Source organism: Arachis hypogaea, chromosome 6 (assembly GCF_003086295.3).
Source record: "Arachis hypogaea cultivar Tifrunner chromosome 6, arahy.Tifrunner.gnm2.J5K5, whole genome shotgun sequence".
NCBI classification, from domain to species: Eukaryota; Viridiplantae; Streptophyta; class Magnoliopsida; order Fabales; family Fabaceae; genus Arachis; species Arachis hypogaea.
Window position 1 is genome coordinate 105,898,221 of NC_092041.1, and position 13,108 is coordinate 105,911,328.

The window sequence follows — 13,108 nt, forward strand, 5'->3', positions numbered from 1 at the left end:
AAGAGATATAGGTGAGGGTTACGAATGTGTATCGTACATAAAGGAGCTCTTGACCCCTTTTATATAGTATGGGATAATTATCTTATCTTATCTTATTAGTTAAAATAAAAAAGTATTAAAATTTAAATAATGATTAGAAATTTATAGTTAGTGGACCGATTTGAGTCCAGTAACCAAATTGTGATTGCTTCGACGGAGGATTCGAAAACTGAGTACAGAACACTAATCCTTAGTTGATTCAGATGGTGGTTCTCAGACTGAAATTGATATAAATGCGAAGATAATAAAATTTTGATAAAATTGACACTCTCGACTAAGCACAAAATAGCCTAATTTATCCTTAATAATCATATTATATGAATAAAAGTAAAAAATAAAAAGAAAAAAAAAAGACAATGGTTGTTTTTTCCTCCATGCAGAATCTAATTATGTTAATGAAAAAATTATTTAATAATATATTTATCCTATTACAATATTATTTATATAAATATTCTATTTTTAGTACGAGTAAGTTAGAGTAGTAATTGCATATTTATTAAATAGCATCTAAATGGCATTAAAAATTGTGTTTAATTTTGAGAATAAGATAAAAATAAGTTACTAAGAACAAGATACATATAATAGAGTGGTAATAAATTGAAATAAATTATGAAAATTTAATTTATTTTTATTTTTTTGTTTAAAAAATTTGAAAAAAAATATAATAATAAAAATATAATTATAAAAAATAATAAAAATTATTTAAAAAATAAAAAATAAGTTGTGTTTCTTGTTAATGTTTTTTATATTTTTGTTAGGATAGACACAAAATATACTAATTCAGTATTTCTATTCATATCTCATTTACTAAACACAATTTTATGTCTTTATATTTCTGTTTTAGTATTCTGTAAATAAATATAACCAAAGATATAGATTTATTTTTTTGAATAAATTATAAGTTAAGGACTAATTCGTTACGAATTTAAATTCTATTTAAAAATTTATAATTAATCAATGAATTATTATATATAAAATAAAATTTAATATTTATTTAAACTTAGGAGGGAGTTAATCCAAATTGATTTCAAAGGGAGTGATTTAATAACAAAGAATAAGTTGCAGAAGCATACTGATAGTTATAACAAAACTAATAAATCGCAGTGAGAATTTGTTTCTATAATTTTATACACATCGAGCTTTAGATTTATGCAATTTTTTTTAAAGAAAAATTGCATAAGTTTGTTAATAAATCGCACCGACTTGGGTAGATACTAGTATATATAATAACTAAAATTTTGATTTAATTTTTAAAATATTCGAATATTATGATTTTAAATGAGTCAATTAATTTTATGAAATTTTTATTAAATTTAACGATTTTACGATTTAAATCTTGTTAAGATTTTATTACGTTTTATATATTTAATTTACCTTTTTAATTTTACGTAAAATCTTAATTTTTTTTTATTTTATTAGTACATCTATTAAATTTCTTAAATTTATTAAGATTTAAAATATATTAAATCAATTCTTCTTAATATAATTTAGATGTTATTTAATAAAAGTGCAGATCTTAGCGTGATTTACTAATAATAAAATGGTGTTTGCTACGGTATGATGATAAATTAATACGTATCGATACGTTTAAGATATGGACAAATAACAATAAAACATGTGGAATTTATTTTCCACGTCAGCATTTAATTTTTTTTTTAAATATATAATATATCACAATTTTTACTAAAACACCCTTTTAATTAAATAAAAATAAAAAATATTTATTTATTTAATTTTATAAAAAGACTTAAACATCCTTCCTTTATTTGATTAGACAAAAATATCCTTTGAATACCTTTATCTTATCAGCTTCTCCCCAAATCAATAAAGGAAGTTGAAACAGAAACCCTAGCTTCTCCACCACCGCCGCAAGGACTGCCGCCGTCCGTCGCTCTAAGCCACTACCATCGTCGTCTGGTCGTCCGTACTTCTTCATCCTTCAAGAATCGCAGCTTCTTCTTCCTCGACCTCGGCGCGTCAGTTTCTGGTATTCATCTGCTCCATCGCGCTCCTGCCGCCGTCCGTCGGACGCTCAATCACCATCGTCTTCGTCTGGTCGTCGCAAATTCTTTCAACCCACCACCGTCTTCTGAGTTGTGTTCGTCGCCTGGCCTCTGTCTCCGTCACGATTCTGCCCCCCTCTTCTCAGACTGCTCAGAAGAAAAACCCATCTCCATTCCAGTTTCCTTCCTTCGAGTTCAAAGAGCAGAAGCTCGACCAAGAAAAAAACCTTAGAGTTCGACGGTCAGTTCACTACTAACTTCTTCTGCGTTTTTTATTTATGCCATGGTCAATGATTATTTGATTACTGAATATTTGAATGTTTTGTGTTTTAATTTTTTATTGAATGATTATTTGATTACTAATGAAGAGTGAAACAAATTGATTGATTAATTATCATTAATGCAGGGAGTGATTAGTGAAGAAAAAGTGGATTCATTCAATGTGCCTTTGATATACCCTTCTGTTAAGGCTGTGAAGGAAATTCTTAGAGGATGTGATGAATGTTTCAGCATTGAGTGGATGGAAATATTGGAATTCAAGAACATGGTGTCATTGCCAATTGGGCAAATATTTGTTTCATGGTTCAGAGCTGCGCTGCAAAGGACGATTGAGAAACACTTTGGAGCAAAAATAGTTGATAAGCTTTTCGAACGCTTTGCCGAGAAAGTTAAAGAATTTCCAGACATCATGAACACAGATAAACTAAAACTTGATGTGCTGTTTGTTCTTCTCAGGAGAAAGAACAAGGCAAGGCCATAGGCTATGTTATTCAATGTGAACATCATCAGGTTTAATTAGTAAATGGGGATATAATAAAGAGTTGGTTCCATTCTTGTACTACTAATTATCTTAAACTGGATATTAATGCTATATTTGAATTTTGCTTAAATATCTAATGGTTTATTAGAGGTTCAAAATTTGTATTAAGTCAATAACAGATCAGAGTGGCTAACGATGTTTACTTGCAGTTTTCAACTTCCAACTCTCCGGTGCCGTTAAATATATGTCACAAAATGTACAAAACGTAGATGATACATGATGGAAATATATGGTCCAGAGGCTTCTGGGAAAACAACTCTTGCTTTACATGTGATTTCAGAGGCACAGGAGCAAGGAGGTTATCTATAGATGCTAATTTTTGCCCCTGATGATAATGTCTATATTGTTTTTGGGGTTGTAATGTGACCATAACCCCTATAGTTGTCAACTTGTCAATATGTTATTGTCAATCACAAGAGGCATTTGCTTTAATCTCCCTCCCTTTGATTTTCTGTATACATTGTGATAATACAGTGGATGTATTCTTCTCTGTTGTAACACCGAATGAATGCCTATCCCAGTGTCAGTGTCTTGTAACTCAATTATGACTTGGAAGTGGCAAATCACTAGATAAATATCTCTACTTCCTCATTAATCACTGTTTCTGCACTGCAGCAACAATTTGTAGTTGCTAGCACCTAGCTAGTTTCCAGTTGTGAACAGGTTGTGTTCTGTTTTCCACTTCTCTTATCCTTTTGGCAGAGAGAGAAGTAAGAGGTATAATGTGTATAATTTAAATTTTGTACTACAAGTATCTTGGTGGACTATATCAACATTTCAGGCTTAATTTATGCTATTTTGATCATAAAAATGAAGTTACCACAATTAATAACATCATAATACCGAAGATAAGTAAGAAGGGCTGTCTGTTTACTACTATGATGTATTTGTAAGGAATCTATGTTAAGGATTTTGTAGTTAGTTTATGCTTGCATTCATATCTTCATTTCATGCAGGCTACTGTGTATTTGTTGATGCTGAGCATGCTCTCAATAAGGCACTTGCAGAATCCATTGGTGTGAATACTGAAAACTTGTTGCTTTCACAACCAGATTGTGGTGAACAAGCACTTAGTCTTGTGGATACCTTAATCCGTAGTGGTTCAGTTGACGTAATTATTGTTGACAGTGTAAGTATGCAGCTCCCTTTTGATTTAATTAATAGTTTCCTTGGTTCCTATTGTAACTTGTGTAGGATTATATCGGTAGTGGTGGCTGCACTTAAGTCCTTATCTATTATAGGATTTGCCAAATCAGTATAAGAACTATAAAATTTTCACCAATAGAATGTGATTTTAGCCAGTATTATCATTTAGTTCTACTTAGTTATGGTAATAACTCAAAATAGCCTTCTTATAAAAAGATTCATCAGCACTAGAAATTTTTTGATTGATTCTGTTTTTATTCATGTTCAAAGATATATGCTTCTACTTGTATTATATAGCATTTCTGCTTTTGATTCTGATTTTAATTGAGTTCAAATGATCTGAGATTGGATATTTTTCTTATAGATCTATGTACTTATATAGTGATATTATTGCTAATTGTTAATGAATTGAACTTAACTTTTTTTCTTATTATACATCACAAAGATTGTAATGAAGTCAAACTAATTTCCATTCTAAGATTCGAACTAGCCCTGCTTGAGCATTTCCTTTGGATAGTAAATGACTGGTTTTGTTTATCAGTTTATAAGAATTTGGTGAAGCTAATCTGGTTTAAATTCTACTGATGTAATTCAACTTGTGAAATGCCTTTTATTCTGTAGCCTAAACCCCGTGCAGATTCCTGGGCAAGCTGATATTCGACAAGCAGAAGGCGGTCCGAACCCCGGTTCCATGAATTCATTCAGTTCTATGTTATTATGGATCTTAGGAGGTGCTTCATCTGAGGGTCTCAACTCGTTTTTTTCAATGTTCAGAGATGTTAGAGACCAGGGACAAGTTTTTGCTGAAACTCCTCACGATGAAAACCGTGAGAATCAGGATAATGACAGATAGTGGTAGAACATTAGATTTTGATCATAAGTACTTGTTAATACTTAATATAGGAATATTGTACGGCATATCATATAGGTGACTGAACTTTCTCTCTCTTTGGTCCAAATGAAAATAAAACTAACGAAAAAGAATGTGTATATAATGTATATGTATATTCTTTATAGCTTTTTTTTTCTTTCTTAAATATTGAAGGTTTGATGTCTGTTCTGTCTTCCTCAAAGCTAATAAGCTATAGGCGGATGGAATAGTTCCCCCAAGAAAGATAAAGAACTTATAAAGTAGGAGGAAAAAGATTCTCTAATATAAGGAAAATTTTTAAAATAATAAAATAAAAATTAATTATCATTTTCATTCAAGAATAATTAGATTTTTTATTTATTTTACCAACTTTTTATTTTAGAAGTTGAATGCAGAATAAAATGAAATTTACAGCGAAATCTAGTAAGATATTCATAAAACAGTGGTTAACTGGTTATAGGTACTATATACACAAATATATGTAATTATCAGCTATTTCTTATGGAGAAATAATCCAATGCCAACATTGAGTCATGAATTGTATATCTATCATTAACAGAAAATTTGTGTCTTTAACTGATAGCAAATGCATTCATATCTGCATACAAAATATACAAATGTACAACTATGGTCATCATTAACAACAATTTTCTAAGATTCTAAAAGCTTCTTGCCGTTGTTCATCACTCAATTCTTTGGGGAAGTCAACTAGAAACTTGACATGGAGGTCACCTCTTTTCCCATCGTTTTTAAGGGTTGGCATGCCTTGACCTACAATAACCTTTACATATCCAAGGTATACAACAGTATTCTCAAATGACAAAGTCAAGTTCTCCCCTCCTAATATAGGAATTGGTAAAGAGCACTCTGTGAGTGCATCTACTAGAGGAATCTCAATACATATTTCCAAGTCATTATTGCCTTCTCTTCTAAACAAATTGTGTTTCTTTTCTTTAATTATGAACACTATATCAGCAGGGAGGTATCCAGGTTTCTCATCACCCTTGCCTTCTCTTCTAAACAAATTGTGTTTCTTTTCTTCCATTAAGAATTAAACAATTTGTCAAAATTAACAACAACTAATATCAAATCACATACATCAAACCAAATTACCCTAATTACATCAGCTTCAGCAACTTTCTGCTGATGAGCAGACTAATACCCTCCTCGGATTCTTGTCCCTCTCGTCCGAACATTTGGTTCAGTAATGTTTCCGGAACACCAACACCATCATGTGTTATGCTGCAAAGATATAGAATGGCAAAGACTACCAAAAAATGGCTACAGTCATGTCATCCTCTACCAACTACCAATTTAGAACTGAGAAGATCACAATATGGAACAGGTTTTTTGACCCTTTCTCTTCTTTTTCTTCTGCTTTGGAGGCTGGAGAACTACTTTGATGGCCGCATCAAAAACAGCCTTCACATTCTGTATTCAAAGGCAGATATCGTTAGGGACGTGATATTATCTAACCTTTGGAACTTTTATAGATGCAGAGAACATATATGTACCTGCTGTGTTTTTGAACTACATTCGATGTAAACTAGAGCACCGATAAGTTTTCTCAGTTCCTCACCCTTCAACAAAGAGAGAAAATCAGATCACTAATGTATAAAGTAAGCAGATGGTCTCTCTTATGAACACCAACTGAAGGCTAAAAGGCAATGAAATAAGACACAAAACGATAGCAATGGATATTGGTAATGGAAGCAATGAAAGCTAGGAAGTACTTGCACTGTGGTGATAGGCACTGCACCAAGATGATCTTGAAAAAACTGCTTATCATCCCGAAGATCTACACAAGTCGCATATTGGTTGTCAAGAAATGCCCAAGCAAGTTAATAATGACATCTTTACAATGAAAGCATTAAATACATATAATTAAGTTAGCACGATATATGAGAGAAGACAAATTCCAAAAGAAACTATATGAAAAATTGAGACCAGAGACAAAATTTTCAGAATAGAAATTCTACTTTTGTTATTGACTATCAGAAATGGAAATTCTAACGAGTCAATATGAAAAGAACTTATGGAAACACCAGCTCCACCACGGCAAATTACTCATGTTAGGTAGTAGCAATCTTCTGTCACTTTAAACTTCCTAATACTCTTCATAAATCAAGGTTTTTTCAAGATTTATCAACAGCCATTTAGTTTTTAAAACAATCATTACATTAGCCTTTTAGTTAAACAAGGAGGTAAAGGGAAAAATTAAGAAAGCATTCCACGAAATGGTTTGGTATATCTGAATCAATTCTTGATTAAAGTCATGAATTAGGTAACCTTCGAGGATGAACTTCCTTCTCTAAACCACTACTGAATAACAAGCAATCAAAGGGAAAAAAATAACAGCAATGACATTGGAATACAGAATCTATTCCCCAACTTTCTAATAATGAAAGAAACACAGTATGAGTAAAAGACAGCAATTAGTAATTCAGTAATTCAACAAAACAGCAAAACAAAACAAGACTCAAACTTTCATCAATTCAACAGAACAACACAAACCAGAAGCAGTTTCAGTAATTCAACAAAACAAACAAAACAGCAATTTCAGTAAAGTTACATACCTGACTCGGTGGCTCGGGCTCCATATCTGACTTGATACGGTGCTCTGTGTCCGCTGGGTGGTCCTGGGTGAGTGGCTGGTCCTGGCCTGCTGGGTGCGATTCGCGAGTTGCGAGAGACTGAGGATGGTGGTGGGTGCGACTTGCAAGGGTGGTGCCGACCTGCTGGGTGCTGGGCGCTGGCTGTGTGCTGCAGTGCTGGGCTGCTCTGTCCGCGAGGAGGTCCTGGGTGGGAGCAGTGGAAGGGCTGCGCTGGGAGGAAGGTGGCGGTGGCTGCGAGGTGGTGGGAGGAGGTCTCTCACCGGCGATGGCAGTTGCAGAGAGCGAGGCTGTGAGACCTAGGGAGTAGGGAGAGAGGGGCTAGGGTTCGTTTGGGAGTGGGGCTTGGGGGAATGGCCGAATGGGGGTTACTGGTTTAGGTTTAGGTTTCGTTCATTTTTTGGGGGAGGGGGGTGTTTTGTTTTTTTTTTTTTTTTTTGGTTTTTTACCTGGCCGGTTTGGTTGGGGTTTTTATTATTAGAACCGAAAACCGAACCTAACCGAACTAAAAACAGCAAAACATGCTTTTTTCGATTTTTCGGTTATCGATTTGTTCGGTTTTCGATTCGGTTGATCGGTTTAGTTAGGGGCTAAGTCAGTGACACCAATTAAGTAATAAGATAAAATAAATAAAAATGGTAACAAGCCTGAAAAAAACATTGCGTACCGAAAACACAGCTGGCAAATACCAGTATGTTTGACATCCTATTTCTTTCTCCAAATGCTGCTACTACTTCCTCCCCCTTCTTTCTCCAAAAGGGGACCAAACCCAACCCTAAAAGGTAAAAACCCCATTAGAGCAGAATAGCAGCTAGGCATCCTCACCATTATCGGCGCCGTCATCGCATCTCCGCCAGCCGCAATCCCCACTACTCAAGCTCCTCTCCTCCTTCATTCAATTTCCATTCTTGAACCAAACATTAATTTTTCTTCCAATGCTTCTCAGCCTAGTGCAGCACTTTCTACTCCAACGAAACAAAAGAAAAACCAAGTGTTGCTGCAAAGTTGCACTGAGACATCATTTTCAAGCCATAAGAAGAAGCAGCCCCTTTCAAGATTTAGCGGCTCCCACGTTACAAATCTTGTTAGCCCCCCTGTGCTAAAGCAAGTGAAGAACAAGGGAATGCATGAGAAATACATCAATCCAACTATTTCCCCCTCCTCCTTCATTCAATTTCTTTGAGTATTCTTGTTTTTCTGGGTTAATTTCTTTGATTGTTGATTGTTGTTAACAGGAAGAATTGTTGATTGTTGTTTTTGTTGAGTTAATTACTATTGCTTTTTTTTTTTCCAAATATCGTCCTTTATTTAATTTTTTTCTATATGAATAGGCAAAATATCTGGAAGATATGCTCAAGTATGACTCGTTCTATAAATACAACACTCCATTCAGGCCAAGGATACTTGATTTTGAATTTGTGGAAATGCTAGAAACAGGAGAACAAGTAAGGAATATCTGTATTTGTGTTTTTTTCTTTCAAATTTTTATCTGCATAAGCTAACCGCGTCTTATTTAACATAGTAATGATTGTGGGGTATGGGTGGCAACCTGGATGACAAACTACAGGAAGACGTATAGTTATACAGTAAATGTAATTTTTTTTTGCTAAAAAAACAATGGTACTTCATTTGCGAATGTGTATGGTTTTGTTGGTAACCTAAAATATTTATATTTTTCAGGTTAATCATGGTACAAGGATGCGACTTGCGTTGGATTTGATTCTAAGGCCCCACAACTTGATGCTGCGTAATTTCATTGAATCTGCTACCAGGAATTACAATAAGTATAAACAAAAGGAGTCAAACAAAAATTAAATAATTGTAATTGTCATGTAGTCATGTTTAGATTATATTAACTACTAAGACTTGTTATTTTCATCTCTTTTACTTAAAAAATTATTATGCACTATATTTTTTATGGACTCTTGTTGAAAATTAATATTTCTGTCTTTCGTTCGATTATAGTTGAATTTAGGTGAAGCTTAATTTTCACTCTAGCATTTTGATTCCTTGAACCACTTCTGTGTTGTAAGCTTAATTGAAAATTTGATACTAAAATATATTAAGCATTTTAAAATAAAAACAACATGAGAGAATGGTTATAATCTATCTTCTGAAAATCGGTTGAAACCGGACGGTTGAACCGATTGAACCATGAACCGCTACAAAAAACAAAGACAAATGTTAAAACCTCCAATCTCAAAAACCGCAATTGAACTGTCGAACCGGCCAAGAACTGGTCTGTCGAACCGAACTGTCACCTGGCCGAATTTTTGGAATAAGGGAAAAACGCCAAGTTCTGAAAATAGTTCGAACTGACTGGTCGAACCGATCAAATCATGAACCGAAAGAAAAAGCAGTTCGGACCAAGATTCTGAAAACCGGTTCGAACCGGTTGGTCGAACCGTATACCGGTATAAAAAAAGAATCGGTCATATATCAAAACCGAAAGATTCAGAAACCGTTGTTGGACCGTCGAACCGGTCAAGAACCGGTCGGTCGAACCGAACCGAGACCCGACCGGTTTTCTAAAATTTGCTCAAATTGGTGCCGCTGGTTAGAGGAACCCTAACCAGTAACCAAAACGCGCAGCACCTTCTTGGCCCCTCCTCTCTCACAGTCTCACTCAGCCACTCTCCTCCTTCCTCTCACCGAGCTCCTCCTCACTCCCTCACTTCCCTCTCTCTGGCCTCTGAACGAACACACTAAAGAACGCAGAGAAGACAGAAGAGAACTCGAACGCAGCTTGGAGGAAGCACCAAAACAGCCATCTCTCGTCGCCGTTCCTCAACGTCCAGCCACCGCCGCTGCAACAGCTTCGGCGCAACGTCGCCCTTGTTCGCCACGCATCCGCCTCCTTTTTAGCCAAGCTTCTGCGTCTGGTTTTTGGCCAACCCTTGTTCTGCCCTTTTTGGCGAACCCTTGTTCGAGCTGCTTAGCCCTCTGTTCAGTCCTCTACGCCGCGTGTTCGAGCCTCTGTTCCGCGGCCTTTCAGCCATCGTTCCGCCATTTTCTGTCCATTCAGCCATCTCCGTCGCGATTTAAAGCTCCTCCCTTTCCCTGTACTGTTTGAATTTCAGAACTGCTCCATCCTAGGGTGATTTTTTTTCCTTCTTCTTGTTCTTTCTTGTATTAATTATTTGAAGCCACTGTCGTAACGTCGTTCTCCTCCATCGTGCAGCCACGCTTGAGCTTCGAAACCACCGTCGCCGGCCTTGCCTTCTGCCTCCGTCGCGCAGCCACTGTCTCGACGGTGCCAGTTCTGTTCCATCGCGTCAGCCCTTCGGTCGTGCCCTGTTCCTTTCTTGCTACTGATCTGCTCTGCTCTGTTCTGGCATTTAGTTCTAGGTATTAATTTTTTTAAACTATAATTGTTGAATAATTCTTGTTACTTGTTAGTTAGTCTGTGAACCTTGCTGTTGTTACTGGTTGAATAATTGCTGAATAATTGTTGTTAGTTAATCCGTGGACTTGTTACTGAATTGAATAATTGTTGAATAATTTTGACTGTTGAGACTTGAGATTACTGGGTTGGAGTGAGTTGCTGTGGTTTACTGTGATATTGTAATTGGATTGTATTGTTGTGATATTGTATTGTTGTTGGATTTTTTTCAACTAAGAAACACCTAAGGCTATTGGATTGTTAAAATTGTGCTTAAATTTTGCTAAAATTGTGATTAGCTGAAAATCTTATTAATCTTTATTGAAATTATGCTGAAAATTTTGTTAAAAGTTTGTTAGAATTTCTATTTGTTCATTATGAGTAGAAGGAGGGGTTTAGAATAGTTCTTCTGCAAGGAGAAAGGGATCACTATCTTTTTCTATTGATAACGTCAAATACACATTCCAGTAGTTGACTTGTTGGGAGAGAAGAGAGCCATGAGAATGGATCTTACACAACAAGGATTAAAGGTAGAGAATGCAACGGTTGGGCCTTTAGGGTCTGCACTTTTTGACTCTGCTGTTTCCATTTTTTCTGCTCACAATAAGTATGGTTTTTTCAAATAGCAGGATACTGGAATTCATTGATTTGGGAGGTGAAATGAGGAGAGATGTTTGGCATGCTTTTATAAGTGAAATTATAGCGTTACACAAGTTCTCACATGAATATGGACCTTGATTATGACCAATCTTTTGTTATAGAAAAAATAATTTTTTCATCTTTGTTTTTAACAAAAAAATAGATGAATTGAATTAACTAGATAAGTAGATGATTGAATATTTATTATTGGTATGCTTGATAAATTGTGCCAATTATGTGTTTCTTGAAATTGGTATGCCTCTCCTAGATTGTGAATAGTGCGATTCATGTTTCTGATTTTGATAATTTGGGTAGTTTATGCTCAGTTTTGAAGATGCTGTCTGATCAGAGAAAAAAGGTAAACTTACTCGGCTCATATGTGTATTTAGATTCACATGTATGTATCTTAATATGTTTTGGATTGGTTTTGACTTTAGAAAAGTCAAATAATACGATTAATGTGAATTTGATGCTATTGATATGTTTCTTTTCATGGAGTTTTGCTTTGATGCATTACTTTAGTGTTTGTGAAATTCAGGGCATGGATTGGATCTATGTGTAGTTCGAACTAGCCCTGCTTGAGCATTTCCTTTGGATGGTAAATGACTGGTTTTGTTTATCAGTTTATAAGAGTTTATCAATTGAAAATATTATCAGTTGGATCTATTTTTGTGTGTGTTTTTGTTTCCTTTGCTAATTTTATACATTCATTGAAATGATTTGGTTAAATGTTATTGTTCTTGGTTTGGTTGTAGGGAAATTGATTATCATCGCTAACAACTGCCCACCATTGAGGAAGTCAGAAATAGAGTACTATGCCATGTTGGCAAAGGTTGGAGTCCATCATTACAATGGGAGTAAATTCTAAATCTCTCTCTAATGTTATTGTGTTATTAAGGTTAGCTAGAATTTGAGCCTCTAGAGTCACGTCAGTTGATGTAAAATTAGAACGAGTAGCTGATGGATATTTTTATTATTGTACTAGTCTAAAGCGATATTGTTTTGTTGCTTCGCACGCTGCTTCAAAATGAAGCATCTATCTTTTTGAAAAATGTTCTCTTATTCTGTGAGCATTTGGTATTTTCATTGTTAGCACATGGTATTTTCCGAGGAACATGACTCGATTGTTAATTATTATCTTATTTTCAGGTGATTCTGATATCATTAAGACACTGCCTGGCGAACAGTAAAAGTAGAGTAGAAGTCTTTTTTTGCTCGTGATGTTCTGTTTTCAGTTGGTTCAGACAATGTTATATGAAAAGTTTTATTTAGTTTTAAGCTATTCTGTATGAATTGCATTGCTTTTGGGATTCTACATTCTAGCAGATACGCATTGAGTAATTTTACCATCAATTTTTTTCGATATATATTTCTGAGTAACATAGATAGCGTGCAACATGGCGACAGTAAATTTTCAAGTCCGGGAGAATTGTTTAGTTGATGAAAACTCAAGTATGTTACATTGTAACATAATAAAGTTGGACCGAATTGTTGATCACATGCCAGAACAAGATTATGAATATATTTAGTTCTAGTGTTCATAATCAATGGTTCAATCGTATAGTACCTTGCGTCGTTTGGAATTATAGAACATGA

At 34.8% G+C, this 13,108-nt stretch overlaps 1 protein-coding gene and 2 long non-coding RNA genes across 6 annotated transcripts; 2 read left to right on the plus strand and 1 right to left on the minus strand.

Annotated features, from left to right (window-relative positions):
• The first annotated feature begins 1,854 nt into the window (after positions 1 to 1,854).
• LOC112697353 (DNA repair protein recA homolog 3, mitochondrial) lies at positions 1,855 to 5,024 on the plus strand. 4 transcript variants are annotated; one of them, XM_029287669.2, is made up of 5 exons: positions 1,855 to 2,283; positions 2,449 to 2,790; positions 3,012 to 3,160; positions 3,819 to 3,991; positions 4,630 to 5,024. In XM_029287669.2, the coding sequence occupies exons 3-5, from the start codon at positions 3,079 to 3,081 to the stop codon at positions 4,660 to 4,662; spliced, it is 288 nt and encodes a 95-aa protein (XP_029143502.1). In that variant the 5' UTR covers positions 1,855 to 2,283; positions 2,449 to 2,790; positions 3,012 to 3,078; the 3' UTR covers positions 4,663 to 5,024. The 4 variants fall into 4 exon arrangements, 3 of the variants coding, with proteins under 3 accessions (XP_029143502.1, XP_025606275.1, XP_029143503.1); XM_025750490.3 differs by lacking the exon at positions 2,449 to 2,790; XR_003151205.3 differs by lacking the exons at positions 1,855 to 2,283; positions 2,449 to 2,790 and having other exon boundaries at positions 2,813 to 3,579.
• Positions 5,025 to 5,431: 407 nt separating this feature from the next.
• Positions 5,432 to 7,889, minus strand: LOC112697354 (uncharacterized). The gene is made up of 4 exons (XR_003151206.2): positions 7,456 to 7,889; positions 6,613 to 6,677; positions 6,394 to 6,459; positions 5,432 to 6,310 (listed from the first exon to the last, which is right to left on the minus strand). It is a non-coding gene; the product is annotated as an uncharacterized lncRNA (long non-coding RNA).
• A 2,074-nt stretch (positions 7,890 to 9,963) lies between these two features.
• LOC112697355 (uncharacterized) lies at positions 9,964 to 12,597 on the plus strand. The gene is made up of 5 exons (XR_003151207.2): positions 9,964 to 10,588; positions 10,673 to 10,839; positions 11,828 to 11,870; positions 12,051 to 12,110; positions 12,268 to 12,597. It is a non-coding gene; the product is annotated as an uncharacterized lncRNA (long non-coding RNA).
• The last annotated feature ends 511 nt before the right edge of the window (positions 12,598 to 13,108 follow it).